Source organism: Anneissia japonica, unplaced genomic scaffold, assembly GCF_011630105.1.
Source record: "Anneissia japonica isolate Jap-2015-1 unplaced genomic scaffold, ASM1163010v1 scaffold287861_len940595_cov192, whole genome shotgun sequence".
In the NCBI taxonomy this organism is placed as follows: domain Eukaryota; kingdom Metazoa; phylum Echinodermata; class Crinoidea; order Comatulida; family Comatulidae; genus Anneissia; species Anneissia japonica.
This window is the reverse complement of record NW_022733264.1, coordinates 647381-672628: the sequence shown is the minus strand read 5'-3', so window position 1 is coordinate 672628 and position 25248 is coordinate 647381. Positions and strand designations below refer to the sequence as shown.

General features: G+C 32.4%; 1 protein-coding gene across 4 annotated transcripts in view; it reads left to right on the top strand.

Moving 5' to 3' along the window:
• LOC117116132 (RNA-binding motif, single-stranded-interacting protein 1-like) overlaps window positions 1-25248 on the top strand; it is a 68573-nt gene that overhangs the window by 31164 nt on the left and 12161 nt on the right. For all 4 annotated transcript variants that reach the window (XM_033260106.1, XM_033260109.1, XM_033260105.1 and 1 more), the window contains exons 3-4: window positions 10561-10619; window positions 16035-16126. In XM_033260106.1, coding sequence (XP_033115997.1) covers window positions 10561-10619; window positions 16035-16126 — 151 coding nt within the window. The remainder of the gene's footprint in view (window positions 1-10560; window positions 10620-16034; window positions 16127-25248) is intronic.

The window sequence follows — 25248 nt, the reverse complement described above, 5'->3', positions numbered from 1 at the left end:
CAATTTATAACCTAATAATTTTATTGTAAATTTCACTGGTAATTGTCTTGCAATGTAGAAATTAGGAAAAAAAATAATGTACTTGCAGCGTTCTGCCACAATTTAAACACATCTAATTACATGTAAACTGTTTGTCCTCTTACAATCATTACCCAAGGCTATTTTAATCTTTAAACAAACTTGTGGTTAAATGACATGACTCTACCGACCTCACAAACCGCATGTGACTCTTTCAAGCAAATGTATTTAAAGACCATACTCATCATCTCTGGTTGATGTTACTCCCAAAGAATGTATAAATTAGGGTTGAAGTTGTACTTAAGCTGGTATGGTTCACATCGTGCCACGCCCTTTGGGGATAAGTAAAGATGAGTACTTTACAAGCCGATCTCTGTTATTTCACCCAGAGGTGACGTAAATTACTATGTTGATTTAGCTTAATGTAAGAGTAATTCAGTTGTTGATTTTTACTCTTACTCTGTAGTATCTTGAGATAATGACTACTGTAATGACTTGACTAAGAAATTGGGGGGAGGAGGAGGTGGGGAAGAAATATAAGATATTCTACACATAGATATGACTCAAAATAAATAATCAAGGAAATGAATTTATTTTTTTATTTCTTTTATAAAACTAGTTAGAAACACAATTCATTTTATAGGTATTTAAATATGTAAAATTGCTCTAAGGTATGAGTATCCAAAATATTCAATTTGGTTTAATTTTAAATACTATTTTAAAAATTAATTTAAAATAAAAGTAATATTGATATGTTTCATGAAACTATAACAATAATTCATTCATAAGAATTAATATTACCTCCTTTGTATAGTTATAGAAGATAAATAAACAATTGATCATTGTCTTCTTTTGAATAAAAGTATTTAAATAGCATGAATAAGGTGTTGTTATATTGATCTCATTCATTATAAGCTGAGTTAATGGATAGAGGGAAGGTAATGTAAAATAACTTGTGTCCACATCCGTCAGCGCTTTAAATTGGTGTGCAACCCCTTAAGGGAATTGATCTTAATTTCCAGATAATTGATGCATTATTAAAGTCAGGGAAGGAAAATAAAGGTAGTCTTGTTAAGGAGGATTTTAAGCCTTCTCACCTCAAGAAATATTTCCTATTTACATTTCTTCATCTGGATTACTTCTGCTGAATTAGAACAATTATTTTGAAAGTCTTGCATCAAATGGTTTTTTTTCTCCTTAAAAATTGAAATCTCATCATACATTAGCTAAATGGCCCAATTACAAGGTGCAAAAAGAAACTATATGATGCTATAAATTAAAATAACTCTCATTATGAATTTAGGAGTGGAGTTGTTTTTAGACATAAAACAAAATATTAGGGTTTGAACCCAAAGGCCTGCTTGTATTAGAAAGCAAGCATCTTCTCTAAATAGGCTATAGTACGTTTTACTCCATCCAGGGAAATACACTAAATATCACAGGTAACATATGATTGAACCTTGACCTTTGTGATCAGTAACCAGGACTCTTAACCTGTAAGCTGCAAAGTTTCAGCAAAGTCAGGACACTAGTAATGTCCCCATAGCAACCGACTGTATTAGAAGATGTGTAAATGTGGAGGAATGCAGGTTTTAACAATAAACAGATATACCATTATGTGATATGATTAATTGTACAGCCTAGATGATCTTTTTATTCTGAGAACTAACTAAATTTTAGTAACAAAGCATCATTCATATCTGTGTATAATATTATAAGGCTATTATTGCCGACTGTTTCTTAAAAAATCTTTTTTTTTATGCAACTTAAAAAATGGATATGATACGATTATTACATGTCCCTATTTGAGCACTGTTATTATCTATTCCTTTATATATATGTGTGTATGTATATATATATATCTGTCTCTTATACACATCTAGATGTGTATAAGAGACAGGAAGTTACGGCTACTCTACACTTTTGCTTTATGCGTTTTATTACTATTTTATTGAAGCCGATGCAGCCACCTACTCGTTTGATTTTATATATATATATATATATATGTATATATATATATGTGTGTATATATATATGTATATATATATATATTATATATTCTCTTTGATATAAGCCTATGTATTTGCTGTATCATACAGTATATATTTTCAAAATACAAGATACATTTTTAAGATTATCAATGTAATAATAATATATCAGTATTATCACATAATGCCACAGCACTTTACATTAATTATTATCTTGGTCATTGGATCAAGCATTGAGTCATAACTCAGGTCCCCGGGGGAGTATTTCTTTATGTCATAACATCTAGTATTAGTAGTAATGAGCATATTGGCATTCAAACAGCTATTCCCTACCCACTTACCGTATTCGCCTATGGGTGCAACGAGACAGTGTGTATAAATAGTACCTTGCCCGCCCAAGGATACAAGGTGTTCAGCGTCATACTCGAACCCATCCTTTTGAAGATTGATAGCCCAAAGCTTTGCTTTGTGCCACATCCTTTTACAATTATATTTAAACATTTTTAGAAATAATTGCCAAAAACTAATCTATTCATTATATTCATGTATCTTCGCATAACTTTTTTACCATTTTTTTAATGGAATAATATTATAAGTATTGGAATAGAATGAAATATTTTGTATATACTCTCTACTAATCCTCACATTTTACATCCATTGTAATATAGCCTAAATTAATTTTTAGTATGTTACTTTATTTGTCTATTTTTTTTTTAATGTGGATGCGTATAACCCATGCTGTCCTTTGTAGCAAATGAAATCTTCAATTCAATCAAACTTTCCTTGATCCTTTATTCAAAATTAAAAATCGGAAAGAAAGTTTAATATAATTCCTTGCCCACTAGATAAGCTGCCCTTTGTATCTTCCTTCTTGCAACTTAAATACCCATAAGTTGTAAACTCCTTTTCAGGGCAATTGCTATTTTAACAAATGTTTTATTCTCCCCTAGTAGCAAGGTGGTTTTCGGTATTCCTAAGATCTGGCTTATGTCCCTTACCACTTTAGATTTAATTCACTCAGCTGCCTCACAAATTACGACCAGGTCCAGTAAGCTGTTAATGGTACTAGTTTGTCCCACCACGGGCCCACACAGCACATTTTTCCCTCTTGGGGTTCTGCACTTTTTTTTATAGAGTGAGAGGTGAAAGGGTATTGTTGATTGCCATGGTGACCAATGGTAGAGATGAGAGACATGTTTAGATAATTTAAGGAAACCTGAGCTTAAAGTCATCAACACACAAAATAAAGTTGCAAAAACTGAGTACCCTCTGGCTCCACATTCCATACATTTGATAAGTAGGTTGTGTTTCATTTTTGATCAACAAATTCCATCATTAGGGAATAGAACATGAGAAGTAAGTTTTTGAGGCATGTTTTGCTGCCTTTTTCTTAATTCCCATTCACACCTACACAGGATTAAACTCTTAAGTGAATGGGTACATTATTTTAAGCAAGCCTTTAGCTGACCAAAATTTGTGAGACTTTAAACATACTATGACATCTGATTATCGTAATAATTTGCGGTTTTATTGTGTACATGTACTAGTAAAAATCTAGCACAAATCAAGCAGATTGATAACTCACAAAAAATGATTATTTATTCCACTGGAGTCATTCTTGGTAGACAATCCCTGCTATTGTTCATTGTTACATTTAGAAGTATTTTGAAAAAGTATCAAAAAATGCTGCTACTGTATTTCAAGTCTTCCACACTCATTCATTCTGATTTTAATTTAGACATGTTAGGTTTACACCAATTTTTATCATTTATGAAATGGTATTTTCTGTATGAACATGTAAATCTGTATTATTTTATGAGGCATTCATATTTAGCCCTTGACATTATCCAACAAGCTACCTATACACCTTTTTTTTTCAATAAGAACCAGTAAAATTTTTCCCAGGCTCAGTGTTCTTATTTTTTGGTTGATTTCAGGCTCATAATGTTTTGTTGAACATTATTGCTGCAAAGCAGCCAATTCATATTCTTGACAGCAATTTGACCTCTGAAAGGTCAGTGTTTGTCAAAAAACAGGGACCTAAGACGACTGAAAAGCGGAGTTTCCTTCTTTCGTTCTGCCGGGTAAAATCAATTACTTTAGGCAACGTTTGTAGACTAACCAACATGTACCAACGTCCGCATGTCGCGCTAGCCTTATCCTACTCTAGGCCTAGACTAGCTAGGATGGTATAGGCCTAGCCTTGTAGGGACGAAGGTCCCAATGAAAAACAACGTCGCTCCTTGATAGCTAACATTGTCTATTTAACATCACAATAATTCATTATTAGACCTATAGTTGTTTTTGAATTGTACTCCACAAATCTCAGCCGATACCTCGCACAACACGAGTAACGTCTCGTATCTATTGTGACGTCATGGCTCGCTGGCTCACACTTGCGATGTCTCGCACTTGTGATCAAATAACATGCTGGCTCGCACTTTGGCAACACTCTTTGGCAGTCAACTCGCCCCTAGAAAACCCGCCCCCTGAAACTTGCCCCATAAAAAAATGTACACTTCCTAGACCATGCAGTCTTCAAAATAAAAATTGTAACCTTTGGTAATCAACTACTTTTTCCACATACATAGAAATTTTTGAAACTTTATTTAAAAAAACCTAAACCATAATTCACCACTATAGACACTTTTTGACAAAAATGAAAAATTACGACTTTGTTACCCAATGAGAAGTGTTCTAATTATAGACAATGGGTCATGTCTCATATTATTTGTTATATTTTTATTATTCATTATTTTCACTTGACTCGCATAAATTATTTTGTTCGAAGAACATTTATATGCAGTTGTACTTCGCAGCACTTCACTTGCAATTTGCAATTTCTAGTTATTGTACAGTAGTATACTACTTACTACCGTTCTGCAATGTACATAAAAATGGCCCCTGAAAAAAAGGCCTCGGAAAAAATGGCCCCAGAAAAAAGGCCTGGTAAAAATGGCCCCAAATGACAGCTATATCTATTAGAGAGGGTATTACATAGTCACAACTACTGCACATAAGGTACAGATATAATTTTTTGGTTTTTCTAAATTTACAAAAAAAATAATTAAAAAACCTCATTTGACATTTTACCTCAGCCTCAATTTGTTCTTATTTTGTTCTTAATTTTTAAGAAATTTCAGCCTCTGTGTTTTTATAAAATGTGTCCTTATAAAAACAAAAAGTGTAAAACCTTTAAAATGTTTCAGTGCTGAGTTTGTAATTCATAACAAGACTGTAGCAATGTTTAATTTATAGTCAACATTTTATTTGAAATTCTACAGAGGGAATCAAATGCACAGCAACTCATCAAAATATATTCTGTGCACCACGCACTGAAATATATAATTTGGTTTTTTTTTTTAACTCTTCACACGATATCACCATTTTTCAATGTATGAACAGAAACAATGATGATTAATGACAAAAATGAAATACTCGTTAAGATGTTTTTGAAGCAACTGATAGTCTAATTATAGTGTTTCGTCAAAGGCTGATGAAGTTTTTTTCCCTTAAGATTTGTGATGTAACACAAACTTGTTTGATAATAATAATAATGTAGTTTTATATAGCACACATATTCATCTAACATAAGATGCTCAGGGTGGACTAGGAACTTGATCAAAGACTTTCTTTGCTTCTAAGGGTCCCTTCGTGTCTGTGCTACCCAGTAACCCGGTACCAGCAACTCTCGTCGTCCACCACAGGGGCTGTCTGTTCCAGTACACCGGGATATCCCCTACTCATCTCGAAGGATGTACTGGGTTCTTTATACTGCACACGAGCCATTGTATACACTGGGCCTACGGTTTATAGTCCTTATCCGAGAAGACTTGTTCTAATACCAGAACCATAGACAAGCGTGCCGTTCGAACCAGCGCCGATATTTTGACTGTAGCTTGCGGCACCCCTGATAACCGCTCGGCCATTCGACTTTTACATCTCCTATTACTTTAAAAAAACTGTCTGACTCTGTTGCTGTTACATGTTAAATTTTGGATCCGCCACTGCATGAGATAGCTTGTATTGTGTTCAGCTCACCAGTTTATGGGAAGCTTAGTGTAACTGGCAGAGGTTTATGAGCAAGTTGTTGCATAACTGACAGAAGTTTATGGAAGCTTAGGCCTATACTATAGTGTATCTGGCTTATTAGCTTTGAGAGGTTAAAAGACCAAAGGTGATAATACACCATTCACCCATTTACGGCTCACCCCCATTGGACTGAACCATCCTACTAAGTTACATCAACTTGAATGTGATTTTCATACATTGATTGTTCTATTGATTTTTCTCTATAATTTGTTTGACTTTTATTCCAAGTGGTTTGTAGCAATACAGTAGAAACATTTTTTGTTAGCGGAACCACCACTGTTGGCCTGCAAACCGGTATACCGGTAGTTTTTTTCTCTCTAGGTTTTGTCTTATTCTGTCGTAGGACATAGATACTGGTCAGTTTGTCAATCCACGGTCAGATTCTCATCATATCTCAGGCTTTGTATGATAGTTCGTGTAAGGTAAATACCCTGAAAGACATCAATAATATGCTATCCATGATGGATAGCAATATTACCATATCATTTATGTTGAAGAAAAAAATTGTTCTATGCTTTTTACAAATTGAGCATTTATATTCCTTACAATCGTTTTCCTCCATCTTTCAACTAGTAAAACATGTTCACATGTTCATGTCTGTACTGTTGATTCAAAATCCACTTTAAACTTTTGATTTATATCAATTCAGAACAGTATTATCCTATTGAATATATCTTGCTATATGTAAAATCCTATAGTAATGAGGGATAATAAATAAAATTAATCACATATTATATTAGGCCTACCTATTATTTTCAGATAATTCTGTGTATGATCTAGTATATCCAGAAATTATTAGTTTTTGTATAATAAGCCTATTGAAAATATACAGTTTAATGAATTCTGGAAAACTTAAAAGCATGTGATTGTAAAATCAATGCGAGACTATTAATATTTGTTGCATTTAAATAGTAAATATGTATTAAATGATATACCATACATTACAGTTTGTTGCTAGACTATTAGACGGCATTCTTAATATATGCATGGGCACTATTGCTTTCAGCGACTGGTAGAACATTCCATGTTGTGGTGATATAATTTGTGAATGGTAGGAGCTAAATTTCACCTGTTATTATCTCATCAAGGTAAACGTCCCCTTGTTGAGTTTTTATGTTGACCAAATAAACAATAGTGGCGTAAAAAAAAAATTGTATTGTTATTCATATAAACATTAACAAAAAAGACTTCTGCAAGTGATTGCTGTACTATATCTGGTAATCAATAAAATATAAGTAATATAAAGCTCTTTCCCCACAAAATTGTGTAATTTATTACGGATGTGATGATGATGTCATCACACCATATACTGTATGCGCAATTCACCGGTGGTTGTCACGTACACATTATAGCGTGGAAAGGACTTTTATAAAGTATTGGTAGACACTAACGAATCAGTAGCCTTACCAGTGACGGTCCGGGGGAACAAAACCATAATTCAGGAACCCTTTCCTCGACAAGAACAAAAGCAATCATTTTCTCGGGGGAACACTACTTTGTAATGGTATTTTTATTGTCTGCACTCACTGCAGCCGACGGTTGTAGGTCGACGCGATTCTATGGAGATCGCAACGCCACGACGTTCACGTAATCAGCAGACAGTGTCGCGTTGTCTAGCGCTCGCAAGGAACGGAGTTGGATTCGTCATACGACGGTCGTACAACGCAGTGAGCCCCTGTCTTTACAGTACCATTTCCGGGCATCTAGCACCATAAAATGTCCGACGAAAATAGTTTAGGCCTATACTGTATGCCCGCTTTAGATTTCCTTCTCTCATCTCATCTCTCATCAATAATTTTGTTCTCAATTTATTAAAAGTAATTATATAAATACCTAAGGTTGTATTTAGATTGATTCATAGATAAAGTTGATGTATGATTTTGTACTACAGTACTACATATATATTATCCCTTCCTGAAACTATTTTATCAAAAATGAAACACCTTGTTAATTAGATTTACAGAAATGACAGGCATGTCATACATGAAATTAATTTTGAGAAATGAATGGATGTGACAAACATAATTCCAAACTCATCATTTATACTGCATTATAATGTGTTTTCTAGCCGGTTTGTCTGTATCAGATAACCCTTCTATAGCCCCTCAACAGTTATTTTTTTCTCAAGAGGACCATGAAGTAATTACTGTACGAGAGGACGTTACTCTATAGTAAATTGGAATGTTGGCCTATGGACAATAATTACGATATCAATGAACTGTCATGCAAATGATCAAAACACAATGGACCTGTGGATTTTGTGTAAACCACATTGATATTTAAGACTTCATAATTTTTTATTTTGTTTCTATTGTTCTTGTCAATGATTTAATACACAAATAAACGTAAAATTTTTTTTTTAAATAAAACTAATGAAAGCTAGTGATGGGAGTAACCAACTGGTTGGCAAGCTCATAAATCGATTTATACTAATAATATTTCAAAAATTAAAAAGTGGGTTATGTTAAAGTGTAATAATTCAATCAGTTAAATGAATATACAATGTAGGTCAGAACAATTTAATTAATTTTATTGTTCATGTTTATTAAATAACACTTAATACTGAAGGTAGGCCTATATCCTAACATTTTGGATGCTTTAAAATAAATTTCAATGATGTACATTGTAAAGGCATACCATAATTATGGCGATGCTATATAGGGGAGAAGAATGATGATGATGATGATAATGAGGAGGAGGAGAAGGATGATGACTGAAAAGAAAAATGAGAAAGAACAGAAAGAGATGATTAGAGTTATATATTACACTTCTGTTTATAAGAACAGAGAGACTGAATTGCTTACAAAATATGAACAAATTAAAACAAATTGAGGCTGATGTAAAATGAGGTTTTTATTGTATAAAAAACTAGAAAAACCAACAAATCAAGCTAGTCACATACAATAGTAAAGTTTTAATGTTAAAAAAATTTACTGTATACTCTAAAATTTTGCTCTTATTTGGAACTTCTGTGCGACTATGTGATATCCTCTATAATACAGTACAGTAATACACTGCTATACAATAATAATTTTTCATCTTTGAAAGTAAGTAAAATAAGAACCTTTAGAGTCTTAAATTGGCGAAAAAAATATGAACACCAAGCCTGGACAAAATTTTGCTTTAAGTGTATGTAGTCTGCAAAGTGCTGACTGTTTCTGTTAAGATTACCACACACATGTTATATGATATTTTGTATCCTAGCAACTGATGTAAGAAGCTTGTGTCTGACAGCTTGTGTCAGTCAGTTACTGATATAGTTCATGCTGAGGTCAACTGATGCTTAAGATGACCGTGATAATGATTAGGGGGCGATAAGTCGTGGATTGACAATCCAGAGGCTAGATAGTGACTGACAGTCAATAGAATGAGGGGAATATAAAGTTTTATATCTCTTGATAAAGTGATAGTGATGATGATCATTAAATGATTATATATGAATATGCATTTATTCATATCTTTAAGGTGAAGCCCCAATCACTAATTGTTGTTTTCTCTTTATGTTATTTGCCATTAAAAAAAAAAAAAAACATTAAAAGTTAAACAATAAGAGAAAAATGATGAAATTTTTACCACTTATGTCCACTGAACATTCTTCCCTTCTGAACTCTACCCCATCAAATACACTGTACTCATCAAGATTTTCTTATAATTATTCCTAGTATTTTTACAAGCCAGAAAATGACACTGGGTCTATTATTAAGCATACAGGTCCTTTCGATCTGTTAACCAGCTCTGAAACATAGCAATTAAATTCTTACATTTTGATCTTGCAGAAAGTATATCCAATAAGTGTACGTTGCAATGAGGCTAGTGGTTTTGCATGACATAACTATCAAGATAAAATGCTTCGTTCACATGTATAAATATCTAATTGATCTCACATTAACAGCATGAAAAATGGATGGTGACACAATATTTCAAGAAGTTAAAGACCTCGGCTTTGAAAATGTAACTTTGCGTTGCATTAATTTATTCATAAATGTAACTGTGAGTGTAGAAGGAGATGGTGCCTAATAACAGATTTTTAAACATAGTAAAGGACACAGCCTACATATGAAAACGTACAATAAAGAAAATACCTCATCTTTTTCTTTTCATAGAATGAACATTACTACCAGGGCAGGAAAAAGTGCCTGACCATTCGACTGCCTATTGGAGGCAACATGAATATCCCAAAGATATTTGAGAAAGAGGGTGGGGGGGGGAGGAGGGAGGAATTCCAATAAAAATAGACTATTGGGCTTTATAGTGTACAGATAATATTTGGTGCTGGAGGCAAAAAACATTTTTTCCAGGCCTGGTTACTATGAATAATGAGTGGGAGGCCATGATTCAATGTTTTGAAATTTATTGCATCTTCCTTTATTAGATTTATATATATATTATTTGTTATTATAATGTTTATTATGTAGAAATTCAATTATTTAAAAACTTGTTGAATTATATTTTTGTCTTTCAGATATGGGAAAATTAATTCCACAAAGGCAATACTGGATAAAAACACTAATCAATGTAAAGGTAGGTGGCTACATTTATATATGAGGTCCAGTGGGAACAAAATGGTGTAGACACATAATGAATTAATTTTAATTTAACAGGTAAAACACACGCTAATTCCCATGCTTATATTTATTACATATATTATTCAAAACAGTGGACTTGGAACAGTTTATAATGCAGCCCATTCTCACACCTACGCACCCACACATACACATACACACAATAATTTACATTTTATGTATTTTCATGAAGTTAATGATTAATGCAAATTAAAGCCTAAGGATTTCTTTTAAAGTGGCCTACTTTAAATATACTCCTTAATATAGTAAATACGACTAATACAGCCAAATACTGAATTTGAAATATTCCCTCCATTCCCCCTCCATATTCACACAGACACACTATATTCACACATATAATTAATAATAATTATGCATTTTTATAGCACCAGGAAGAAAAGATCATCAATGTAAACAGGGACAGTGGGAGGTCGACTAGGGGACGACAAATGCATTATTTTATCTCGCATCACATATAATAGGCTTGGAACATTTAAAATCACATCTTCCATTGTGCTCTCTCCTTTGCCTACCCACTTTTACCTGAACATTTTAAACCATGCCTTCCCATCCTCACATGGGAGCTTTTCTACTGATAAGGAAACATTTTTCTAGAATGGTTTTTCCCCCAAAACTTTTCTTTTAGTAGAAACCGGCCTTAAAAAAAAAGAAAACATTTCTTGGCATATAACTATTTCTGAAAAACTATTGTTAATGCTGGGTTTAGCCCAATTCAATATGTCTCAATTTCACAAAGGTCAAAGTATTAGCAAGGTACCACTATATCATTTTAGTCAGATATTAAGTGTACTGACACAGGTTATAATCAAGTTTGTGATTATTCTGTGTGGGTAGAAGGAATACTTAATAGTGTTATACCCGATTCACACATGAAGTTAAATTTAATAAAAGTAACAAATTGTAACCGAGCGATCTCACAAGTTATTTCTACCGAGATAAAAAGCATTCACACGCGTCTGTAAGGTAATGCCAAGGTCATGTAAAATTTATTCAGTGTTTATTCATTGAATCATTTTTTCACCTACTGCGATATAGGTCTAGCCTAGGCCTAGTTGAGAACCCTTGTCACAGATGGACTGTTGAACTCACCATCACAGTGAACATTCGAAGCAATCAATGCCCTTAACAACTGCTGTACTACTACTACTACTACTAACTGTCAACTCTTGATAATACTAGTAATAGTACTAACACCATCCCGACGTTCATTTTATGTATATCTTCTTCTTCTACCATTACTAATTAACATCAATAACAAGGGTAATTCATTCATCATTGAGAAAAACCAGGCCTATCTATTTCTAGTGGATCATAATCGTCTGCAGAAGGAAGAAAATTCAAGGAACCCCGTGAAACACAGTAGATTTTTGTTGTGTTGAAATTCCTGCGCATGCGCAGATCCATCCATGCTACATCTCGGAAGCTTTACCAGCCTCAGTGAGGCTGGTAAAGATTACAGAGACGTTCCGAGATTTTACAAGGATATTACACGGAGGTACTTTCACACGTGCCATAAAATGTTACTTTTGGTTACATTTTGTTACATTTGGTAAGATTTTTGTACGTTTGAATCGGGTATTAGTAAAACTTTATTCACAAATACATAAATCAACAAATACATACAGTACAATTTATCATTATGGTTGTGAGAAAACTGCCATGAGTTTATATCCAAATAGAAAATAAAAATATGTAAAATGAAATGCAACATTTTATTTCTTTTGTAATAACATGCCCATATTATACACACATAGTATATACATCCTACATATCCTACATATAGCCTTCATCAGTAGGATTTAACACAAATCTACAGGTTTCACAGAAATAAATAAGGGCAGTATTTCAAGTATATACTATAAACTATGCTGGTAACTCAGTCAGACTACAAGTTGCTCAGGCCCATAACCCAGAGAGGGTGGTTCCCTATAAAAGTCATAGGTCAAGGAGGTACTTGGTCCCTCATGTCCATAGGAACAGTTATATAGCAGGTATCTGGTATGAAGTCCATTGGAATTATGATCAATTTTATGATATTTGATGCAAGAGATGGGTCCTTCGAAAAGGGAAGTTTAGCCCAACCACAGAAACCCTTGATTATAGGCCTACTCCATTCACCATTCACATCTACATTAATTAATTTGCCATTTGATTGTGCTGTACAATGATTTTTCTATTAAAAATGTCCAGTGAGACGTTAATTTGTACCTGCATTTGTTGTGGGAGAAGTCCATATAGCAGTCCCGTACACACTGCACTTAACATTTTTCAATCACTGTGTACATGCGCAAATTACCAGTTCATGTTTTGGAGACAGCCAGCCACTCCAGTTATTATTCAGAGCATTAAAGGCAATCTGCATACATATAATCTAGGGGGAAATGACATCCCATAATGGGCCCATTTATGGCTGAACGAATGTGTAACGATCAGCAAATCATAATTGCATTAGAGCAACATACTCTAAACTACAGTAAGACAGCCTTGGAGTAATATTTCTATATTTTACAACAAAATAATACAATATAATAATGATATATTTCTAGTATTATAACATAAGAAATGCGTAATATAATTTATTATGAATATGGAACTAAGAGAGTGTTTTAGAAAATGGTTTAAACTTTCTACGGTTTCTCTTGCACTATTTGAATTGCCTCTCAAATTTTGTCTACCAAATAATGATAATGCTAGTCTGATGGATTGTTAAAGCCTCCAGGCACTTCACATTATCACCCCGGTCATTTCAACTAATGCCTCGGAACACATACTCATCTCCCTCGGGAGTATTGCATTATGTTACAGCTACTAATCGGCGCTTCATGTGCCCACTTATACTCCTGAGCAGAGCGCAATGAGGATAAAGCAATTGGCCGGAGTGGGAATTGAACTCTTGACCTTCGAGTTGAAAGACCAAATCGCAACCTCTCTCACTTTAGGTAGAACATGAGCCAAGAATTATCCCTAGTGTCAACCAATCAATCTTGGTTTGTGAGAAAAGGGGCTTAGAACATGATCCAGCCAATCACTCAGTCTACAGTTCATTTTGAGAATCAAGATTCTGCCAAGAAATTTGTGCATCCAGAAGCAAGTAATACTAGAATGAATTAGCCTTGATATTGAATTTCAGGAAGCAGTCTCTATAACAAACCAACCACCTGTAGGCAAATGCAGCCTCATATATCAATAATAACTCTCTTCTGATTGGCTGATACTTGATGTTTATTTTTCCTTTTAACTCTTAGCTTTACTGTTGAGTTGGTTGACAATCGGTAATAACTTTAGGATATGTAACCTTCGGAAAGCCAGTTAGAGTAAATGTTGCCCCTCAGTAGACCACTTAAATTTCTGCAGACTTTCTGATGTGGATTCCATTATAATTCTCTTGGTCTATATCCTATGTTTATTTCTCCACTGGGATGGTGTTTTTATACTACTTTCCTCATTGAACATTCACAGAATTAATTCAAAATGCCTTTGTAGGTGTATGCCATATTGGCTGGTAACTTAGTGTGTATCCAAAAAAAAAAAAAAACATCTTACAATAAACTAAAAGATCTTCAGAAACTCAACAGTATCTAGATGAAATAAATATAAGTAGGTTAACTTAAAGGCCAAATGAAATTAATTGGTACAGTAGTTTCATATCCTGGATTTGAATATTTTTTTGTTTATTTTTTGTAGGTGAGGGTATTTACTATTGCTATTTACTATCATATAGGCCTATACTAGTATTAAACAGGATTATAAATAATACAATTTTTTTTTTTTTTTTTATAAAAGTAAAATGAATCGAATCTTTGTATAATGTATTCTGTTATTTACTACAGTATGTTTCTCCACTTCTTAGGCTTTGACAACCCTCTTTCAGATTGTCGTGTTTATTTTGCATGAAAAATAGCAGATAGTAAATTTCTTCATGAGACTCCAAAAGTGTGATGATGGCGGGACGTGTAACTTCAGTTAATTTTAATTTGGCCTAATAATTGTAAAACTGTATTGAAATATATTGTGTAAAAAGTAGCTTGGGAAGGATCCTATTTAGGGAGAAAGGGAAAATGTTTTTTTACAGCCCTCACATAGAATGTGAAATTATCATTTTAAAGGGGAGGTGAGTGAAAGGGTGGATTGAAATTGGCTCGGCGCGCTTGAGATGCTTCCAAGTCTCCTGTGGCTGGGAGGCAAAGTATAATCACTACTTACTTCTCATTTGGATTTATGTGTGAATATTGTCTTACATTTCAGCTGGCAGATTATTTTGCCAAGTAAAAATAAGGATGGCGCCTGCATATGAATTATAAATTTAATTTTTCCCTTCAGTGCTAATTAGAGGTGTTGCACTTTATTGCTATTAAGGTTTAGGATTTGCTGTTAAGGGTATATCAGGTTTGGATTAATACAAAACTTAGTTCTCTTGAGGACAGTGAAACATGAAAATTGAGATTCAGTGGGTAGTAAATTTCTCCACTCTCCCTTATAATGATTATTTATAATGATTCTGATTATAATTCAGATAAAAGGTTATTTGTTTTACATTATATATGAATACTAATTTACGAATTACTAAGTGTAATATGAAAGATTTACTCTGTATTATCCTTATAGGTCATATGTCTGTTAAATTTAAATGCTAAATTATGAAGTTATGGAGTGGATATCAGGAACATTCAAAGTATTGGATAAAGTTAAAGAACATGGAATTTCATTACTCCTTTGAGAGGGTGTATGGAAATACTATGTTGTATTATGTTTCTCCTCTGCTGTGTAAAGAAATGTTTAAACTGCATAATTGCCTACCTCAGCTGGCCTATAAACCTAAAGTACTTTTTAGAAATAATTGTTTGAATTTTACTAACAATAGTCTTAACACGTTGGCTGCCAGCGATGAGTATACTTGTCAAAATCGGGGTAACATTCTAACATTTATAACTTCTTTGTCATACATTGTAGAGCCACAGACTCAACGGCTGGTGTATGTTTGTTGTGTTATGTTGCCGGTAGTACACTCGAGCGGCACAAGTGGGGGCGCCCTTTGAACATATACCAACCCATGCAAAAAGCGGACGAGATAACTCGCACTTGGCATAGTCAATAAAACGTTCTATCACAGTGCCGCCGACGAGTTTACTCGCCCCCTAATATTTTCCCGCCAATTTATTAGACATATCATTTTGATGACATATGACTAGATAAAATTTCAAAAAAGCATGCTTGTACATGTAAACTTGTTTTGGCATACGGGAAGGAACCTTAAAAAAGGTCTGGCAGTCAACGTGTTAAACCCTTTACCACCAATCATTAAGTAAACATTCCTTTCTCGCTTAATGAAAATTTAACTTCTTTTATTTCATAGGTTACGGTTTTGTAGATTTTGAAAATGGCCCTGCAGCACAGAAGGCAGTTACTGCATTACAAGCCAAAGGAATAGCAGCCCAGATGGCAAAGGTATGTAAAGGGTTGTAATCTTTGCATGGTTTAGTGTGTGCCTAAATTAATCTTACCAATGACATTGAAGCTACAACATCCTGAGCTTTCCTTGCTTGTGAATGGCTATGGGTTTTCTCCTATGTGGTACTAAAGACCAGGGAAGCAGTATCTAAAATATAAAAAAATCTGAAATACACAAACATTTCTATACAATTTTTTCACTTTTTCATACAAAAATTGGCATCGATGTGCTATTGCATGATTAAAAAGCTTTCTACCACATTCTTTTGCTTCCTTTTACAAATTTTTGTTCGTTACGTAGTATTATTTCATTCTAATGGTTCTTGACGTAACACAATTTGCAGACAAAATGTATTTGAAGCATGAATGTATGTTACAGTCAGGCGTTGTATCGTTTGAGCTGAAATAAATTGCTCATTCAAAAGATTGTTGTTCATCCTCGGGGTAAAGTGCTGTAAAGTTTCTGGTGACAAATCTTGATTTACAAAAATAAAAGATAAATTGTAAATGTAGAACATCAAATTTTTTTTTAACCGTGGACCTAAATAGTTCCTTGAACAAGCAATGATTTTTAAAGCAAATCATTTTACCAATTTTGATGACCACAATGCTTTATGCGAATGATTACTTCATAGAACATAGCATCCTTAATCTGTACCAAGAAAACACTTAGTATCACAAGTGAATTTACAAACATATTTTAGAGGAAATTATGAGAAACATATACTTTTCTTAGAAATACACACATTAAATAGCATTTCAGTATTAAGCATATGGAGGTTATAACTTGCAAAGACATTTTTCAAAGGCACACAAATGTGATTTGTGAAGACAGTACCATATGTATTTCTTAATTATAACAAAATGGTGATACTTTAAATGATAAAAAAAAAAATTATAAGTTTCAAATGTAAATTGATTGTTATATCAAATCAGTCATTAAAAACTTTCATTGCAACTGGCAGAAAAAATGAATACGGTAAAAGAAAATTGAATGGCCATAAATCCAGAAACACGGAACTTCATACTCACACGTAAGTTAGCAAACAGAGAACAATCAAAATAAAACATTTAAATGGACTTGTCACTTGATTAGGACTTCCAATAAAATCACCAGCAACAATTGTACTGGGTTTGGGAAGGCTGAATATGGTACTTAAACTTAAGCATAATGATAAACAAATAAAACACAAACATGCGTGAATTAATCGTATACTAAATTATGGTGTTATTACGTAGTCTGGAGTTTATATGAATGCTGTGTACCCGGTCGCCTGTGGCAGGGCAAATGTGAAACCTGCTCCTTTGTTCGCGCCACATAGGTAGGGGACCGGGACGGTGCCAGGGCAGAGGCGGATAGTTGACCCTTTGAGACCTAGTGTTGTTTTGCCACCACACCCTATTATATTGTAAATTCAAGATCTTTCTTATAATTTCTATAATTTTATGTAAAGCGCATAGAGGCACTGTGCAATATGCGCTATATAATAAATGTAACTTATTATTATTATATTCTTGATGTATATTTTGCTTGTGGTGAAGTTTTAAATTCATTTTTGATGCTTTTGTCCTGCCAAGGAAAACAATTTTCATAGATTTATATTTTAAATTCATGACGAATAAAGTGATCTTATGTCTTATCTTATGTCAAAACAAATAACAATCACATTTTACTTTATTTAATTGAATGCTGTTTATGTTCAACTCACTGTTCTTATAGGTGTGCTGGGAGGCGGCATGTATGCCATAGACTGTGACACTATATTTTTTATGTGCACATAATAATTATCCTAATATGTGGTTTCAAACTGTAGAGGGAGACATTTAAAAAACTTTGCAACCTAAAATGCAAATTTAAATTTTTACCTGTACTGAAATTTTTAAAACATTTTTTTTTTCACAATAGACAAATTTATTAAGATTTGCGTCCTAATAGGCTCTTGCTTTATATGATGGTAATCATTTACCCTTATTTGTAATATTTATGTTGTATCCTGCATAGTTTGAGTTTAATCCTTTTAAACATAACCTTCTAACTTCATTTAGAAATTCTTGATTTAATCATGGAGGTATAAATAATTAACACAGTATTTGATCCCCTTATGAAAATGTACAGTTGTCTTAAAAAATCTCAGAATTGTAATAGAATACTTGGTATTCATCATTAAAAAAACAGTCAACATATTTAATCTAAACTTTCAAAATCGTTGTTTGCATTCCACCGTATATACGCATCTGTGTCAACTTGCACGTAATTATTTTTTAACATAATTTTTCGAAAACAAATTTACAGTTTGTCATATGAAAGAAATCAATAAAGTAGGCTAAATGCATTAATTTTAAATTAATTGACTATAATATAACATTCAATGTCAATTAAATTTTTATTCTCAAAATCCTTGAAATTTGTGGTGATAATTCAAAGAAATGGGTATCAAATTTAATTTAGTAGAAATCTTTAAATTTGTGGAATAAGTTATTTGTTGAAATAAAAAAAACAAAAAGCTACTAAATATAAGTGAAATGGTAGATCTACATTTAACATTTTGTGATTTTAATGAATAATCTATTGTAAAATATGCAAGTCAAAAATAATAAAATGTTTAGTTTATATTTTATACCGAGATTCACAAATAAAAACATGCAAATATTCTGAACTTGCTGAAGATAGGTTAGTTACCGCAGGATTTTTTTGTTTGATTTCCGAAAGAATAGGCGCAACTTGTACCTTGAGACCCCAGGCTTTAGTGGTTAAAATTCTCGCCTTCCAATCTCAGATTCTTAACGTCATTCTATAGTTCAATCCAGTAGTTAGCAAGTTAGCTGCTGTATGTGAAAGAAATGAAATGAAATATCGACTGATGCAGATTTATCTATGCAGTTTTTTTAGTATAAGTAAATTTAAATGTTTATAATTTTTAATAATAATATTTATTCGGCATTCAAGACATATATCATTTGCCAGGAAAGAGAATAGGCAATTAGTCAGAAGAAACAGTTTACACTCTTTCCTCTGTACTGACACTACACAAATACAGAATTAAAACATACTAAACTTACAAACTACAAATTTATAAGAAAAAAAATCAAAAGGCAAAGGTCGAAAATAAACAATCAGGTTAAAAATAAAGTTCCTTTCGATGTTTCCTGCTTTATCCAGAGATGTGAATTTTTAGTTTTTAGTTTTGCTTACGGTAAAGATATGAAATATGTTAATACTCGACAGCTTTATATTTAAAAATATAGAACTGAAAATTGTGTGATGTTGAGTAAAAAAGACTGTTTATTGAAATGCAATTTATTATATAGATTCTTAGGAGTTCAGTGTTTTGCCATTAATAAGAGAAATAAATCTACTGTAAGATAAGAAATAGGAGATATATTTACAGATGCATTTATAATACACTTATGGCGCCAATGAAATTATGAAAGTACTACAGTATATGATAGTGTGTATGACATTTTTTTCAAGTCGACGTATTAGGTAACAGAACTTAGATGATGATAATACCAGCTATATTCATAATGTTACCTTATGCTCTCTTGTTTCAAATACTTGTTAACCCATCAGTTGTTGTCGTGACGTGTAGGCCTATAGCCAAATCAGATTTCTTAACTTTTATCAGATTAATGTGTGGGATTTGTATAAAAATTAAACATTGTGCGGTAATTGGACATCAAACATTGCTGTCGTGAATAGCAAAAATACGTATAGATAACGGTGCCCTTTCCATTTTCCATGGTTTTATGGGAATGGTTGATAATAAGGCGATACTTTTTTTATAACTTGTTTAGCAAACCCACCGCCCACTAATAATGATGATTTCGAATAAAAATGACATTTTATTTTTTAGCCAATTAAGCACACCCCGCCGCCACAAAAAAACAAAATTTCAGAAAATATTTAAGTTTTTCTTTTTTTATATTACACCCGCCACTGCCTTGAAATCTCCAAAAATTAGATATGTATATTTATTCCTAATTATATAAATTTGAATCATTTAACCATCCCATTACTACACTGTTTGCATTCACCAATACAATTTTATTTTCATTTTCTCCTCTGTCTGGATGTTTTTGGCAAAACTATTTACTAAATAAGAAAACAAATTTTATTTTTATTTTTTTCCGCCCTCCTCTGACCATCTTCAAAAAAATAAGTTCACAAAATAAGGTATATAAAATGTCTCACCTAAATGACAATAACTGTGTTAAATGACAATTAAATAGTTTGATAACAATGTTAAATGACAATGTTAGGAGGCCATTGTCAGTTTTTACTGAAACTGTTGGATAAGAATAACTGCCACACAGGTAACAGTGGCAATGTTGGGTAATAACACCATTGTTAGATGATAATGACAGTTGGATGAAATTACCTGTGTTGGATCATGACAATATTATGACAATAACATTTTACATAAAAATGTAGCGGGACAATGTTTGATGACACTTATAATATTGAAAATATTGAATGACAATGCAACAAAATTGAAATACAATCCTTTAATAGCAGATCAGTATCATGCCATGTACCGTGCATTGCATACAGTCCAGATATATTTGAGATCAACAACTGGTAACTATTACATTTATAGCAATTTATTCTTTGTAGGTTGAGGAAGAATGTTTAACATTATTAAAACAATCATTAAATAAGTACATCTGACTACTTTTAATTGTAATTACTTAAAATTAAAACTTATAATAGTAATTATGTTTAAATACCAGCAACTGTTACTGTAAAATATTTTTAAGGTTCAAATTTAAAGATATAGTCTGTCATAATATCATCTGGAAAAAAATTCCAACAATTACATTAAAACATTTTAAATTCTTAACCCTTTCACTGCGTGTACCCGGTAATACCGGGTATAAACACATATTGTTGAATTGCGCGTACCCGGTACTACCGGGTATGTAGAAAAAATATTGTTAAAAATCAGGAAGAGGTTCTGCGCCCTCTAAAGTTTTTTTCTATGAACTATAATTAACCTTTTATCGGAAAAAAGTGTTTTCGAGTGGTTAGGCGCAAAATGGCGGGTGCACGGCCTCAAAACAGACGGTACAATGTCGACGAAGCTATGGACCAGATCATTGCAGATACGGATAGTGAAGATAACTTTGAATTGGATGATTCTTGCATTTCTTTTCTCCCAGTCGACTATGATTGTGACGACAGTGATTCTAAGGACGAAAACGATGATTCTCTCAACTTGGGAGGCCCTGCACAGGGTCAAGGTGGCAATGCCTTGTCCGCAGATTTCCTTTCCACATTTCACACAGTAGAACAGGCTAATTTTTATAGTTCTAAAATAAAGTAACCGTATGATGTTTGCAACGATGCATTTATATTTACAACCTGGATTATATAAAGCATAAATAAAAACGTATGGCAAAAAGTACATCTAACAGTGATTTTCTGCAAAATTTTATATTTTCACAATTTCAAAGAAAGACTTTGATTATTTGCGGTTTTGGAATAAAACGATCAAACTAACTCATTTTTTTTTTGTTTTTATTTATCTTGTGTGTCTGCATCATTATAAAGTAAAAAAAAAAACATTCCATAAAAATTTCATTGAGAAAAATTGGGTTTTTTATCAAAATTTGAGAAAAAACAGAAATTCAAAATGGCGACTTTGAGGTCACATGACTACCTAATTATGCAAAATACCAAATATCAATGTTCCTCGCGTAGGCCAACCTATTGCTCGCCCCAACACACAAAAAGAATTTCGAAATAACCTCTTTTAGTATTTTTTTTGAATTATTTTAAAAATTAACTTTTTTCGTTAAAAAAAGTCCCAGCACAGGGGGTGCATATACCTACAGCAGTGAAAGGGTTAAATCTGTAAATTGTTTTTTTGCTACACTATTTACGATGGCAGAACACTTTCTGAATTCATTCCATTTGTGACATGGAGGATAGTTTCTTAATCTGATTCTTATTGATGAGCTTGTCCTTGTTTGTCTTTTCTGATATTAAAGAGATAGATCAGTGTGAATTGATGAAATCTGATCAGTGCTCTTAAAATAATCACAAATCATAACTTCTGATGATTTTATGCTAATTGCATTATGTTGCTAAGAGATAATGTAATGCATTTACTGCTTTTACATACAAACTATTTTTCTTCTCCATTATGTAAAATTTATTTTTTTATTGCCGCAAAATTCATTGATGGGAATATGCACTAAAAATTTCTTTTTTAACGGGCATTTGCAAATCATCAGTAATACAAAAATGAATTTATACATTGATTTATTATTATTTATTTCAACTTTCTTTATTCTGAATAGAACACTCAATCGAAAAAAAACTCTGGTTTTCATTACATATTATTTTTCAGTCATGTTTTATATTGTTAGTATTTATATAAACTTAAATGATTCTTTATTAAGTTAGCTCTGAAGTTCAAACCTAGTTCAAATAAATTTGTTTTCAATTCCATTCAGATTATTTCATTAACAAATTAAAAATATGAAAACAAGTAGGGGTCACTGAGCATCAAAGCTATTTATAGCAAAATACCTGATATAATAATATTACCCACAAATGGATAATATACAGAACCATAATTGAGATTAAAATCTATTATTAACCAATACTCTTAAAGCATCGTTTTTAGCCAAGCCAATTAATTTATTCATTCATTATTTAAATTAGAATAATAAAACAGCAGTAACAGAAACACACCTTCAAATTAACAGCATTTTTTAAGAAAATGTATTGCCTGTCCCCTTTGGGATTTGAACCTAATACCCTAAAATTAATGTTTAGATGCTCTACCAACTGAGCTGTTTTAATAATTTGTTATACTTTGCATACTGTAGTGTTAGAAACCGTAAAGACTTACTACATCTACAGCAAATAATTGTTGTTAGTGCTTATGAGACAGAAAATAGTCATCTTAATCTAAGAAATCTAAGATAATAGAATGGGGTGGGCAATCAAATTAGTTGAATAATTACAAGTTTATTTAACACTTCCTATGACCTCTGTTCACCTCCACGTCCCTCAATTTGAACGTAGATTAAGGAATAGAACTCAGTCAAATTAAAATTGCATAAACCCCCACTATTGCAATTGATTTGCCATAATTTTATGCATGATAATTGCTTCCTGCTCTTTACACTTCAGATATTAATCGATGATGAAACATAATGAATATTGTGCTTGTCATTTTAGAAGCATATCAAATTAGAACATCGGAATATTATTCATAGGTGATATTGAAGTTTAGACAAATTTGATTTAGTAGTGTATACTTTTAAGGAGAGGAGTTTCAGAACTAATAAAAAAAAAATAAACAAATATGATAACAAGATATAAATAATTACAAAAATATTAACAACTTAAAAGATTTTATTAACTAAAACTGTTTTTTTGTTATATACATATTTTTATAAAATACTTAGTACTCCAGAGAAATTAGCATATGTAATTTTAACCAGGATACCACCACTCCTTTTTTTTATATTATATAATATATTTGAAAGTGGACAAGTTGGAATCAACATTCCAGGAATATTTTTTTAATCAAAATTTAATTGTAGTTATATCATAAATAACAGCATAATCTAGTTAATAACCTAATCATTTTTTTATAATATAATTATTTATAGTAATATTTATACTAGTAGATAAAAATAACCTTAAAAATCAAAATGCATGTTAAAATTATACATTTACTTAACAACATAGTGGAATATGATTTGCTCTAAAGATCGTCCAGTGTAAAGTCTAGAACACTTCACTGATGACGATCCAACTGTATCAAATTAAGTCAAATAATGCATTGAAATCAATAAATCCAATTCGTCAAGAACATTTTGACATGTTGTGCAGCTATCATTTTATGAAAACCTATGATTTCAACTTTCATCAAGGCTAAGTGATACCAAGTTATATATTTTTTTGACTTTTTAAATTATTTATATATTAAAAATTCCTGCCTTTACCTATTAAAACTTCTTCTTTCCTCTTTTTGCACTCAAATCAACGCTTCTTGCAAGCTATCTAGTTTACTAATTCCTCACCTGGCACTGAGTTAGCCTATGAAATTTTACCATGGCGATGTGCTGTAATCTTCCTGGTTTTACCAACTGCAGAACTGTATTGATTTGTTTTTCCTACCAATACTTTAGCCCTTTTTCCTACCAATACAGCTTCTTCTTGTCCCTGCAACCTATTGGCTCCTCTTTCCCTCACCACAAATATCTTTTCTAGCAACTATTTCGTTTTTCTCCTATCCACAACTGTTCTTCATTTTTCCAGTATTACATAGCTTCCCTTTCTCCTGACCAATTCTTAGTGGTTTCCAAATTTCTTGCCCATTAACATCATTACTTCCCCTGTTAATAATACCTTATGTTTACTCCCTACCATGATGATCTTGTTTATTTCCCTACCAATTCGTCGCTCACATCACGAACGAACACAATCAAAGTAGATTTTGTTAGTTTGTAAAATCACAGTAGCGCGTCAAAACGAGCGCGTATTGGTTGTCAAGCAATTTTGTATTCTTTACCACACAAAAAGTCCTTAACAACAACAGCGCGTATTTTGACGCGCTTTCTTGATTTCATGAACTAACACAATCTACTTTGATTGTGTTAGTTTGTGATGTGAGCGACAAATTGTCTCTTATCACTTTCCATAATAATAGCTTTTCTCTTTCCAAACAAAGTGACTTTTCCAATATCATACAAATTAAACCTAAAGCTCTCCTTATCCCTACTCCCAAATAGATCCCCTCTTCCAGTTAATTGCGCGTCCATTCATATGAATACCATAATTTTGCCAGACAATATTGGAATGAGTTTGATGAAAATGCATGAAGTAGGATAGAGAATTACTATGATGTAAGGATTGTAATTATGGCAAACAATTAATTTGCTCCACAATTATTCTGCTTATCTCATACTGCGGTATAGTTATTGCAAAATTTGTCAATAAGTCTCTAAAATGCCTCCCGACTATTTGTCTCCCATGTTGAGAAACCCTGGAATTATGTAAATTTGAAAAGCTCCCATCATTTATTTCTATTTGCAACAATATGGTCTATGAAGGGTGAGGGAGTAATAATTTCTTTTGTAATATTGCTGAGTAATAA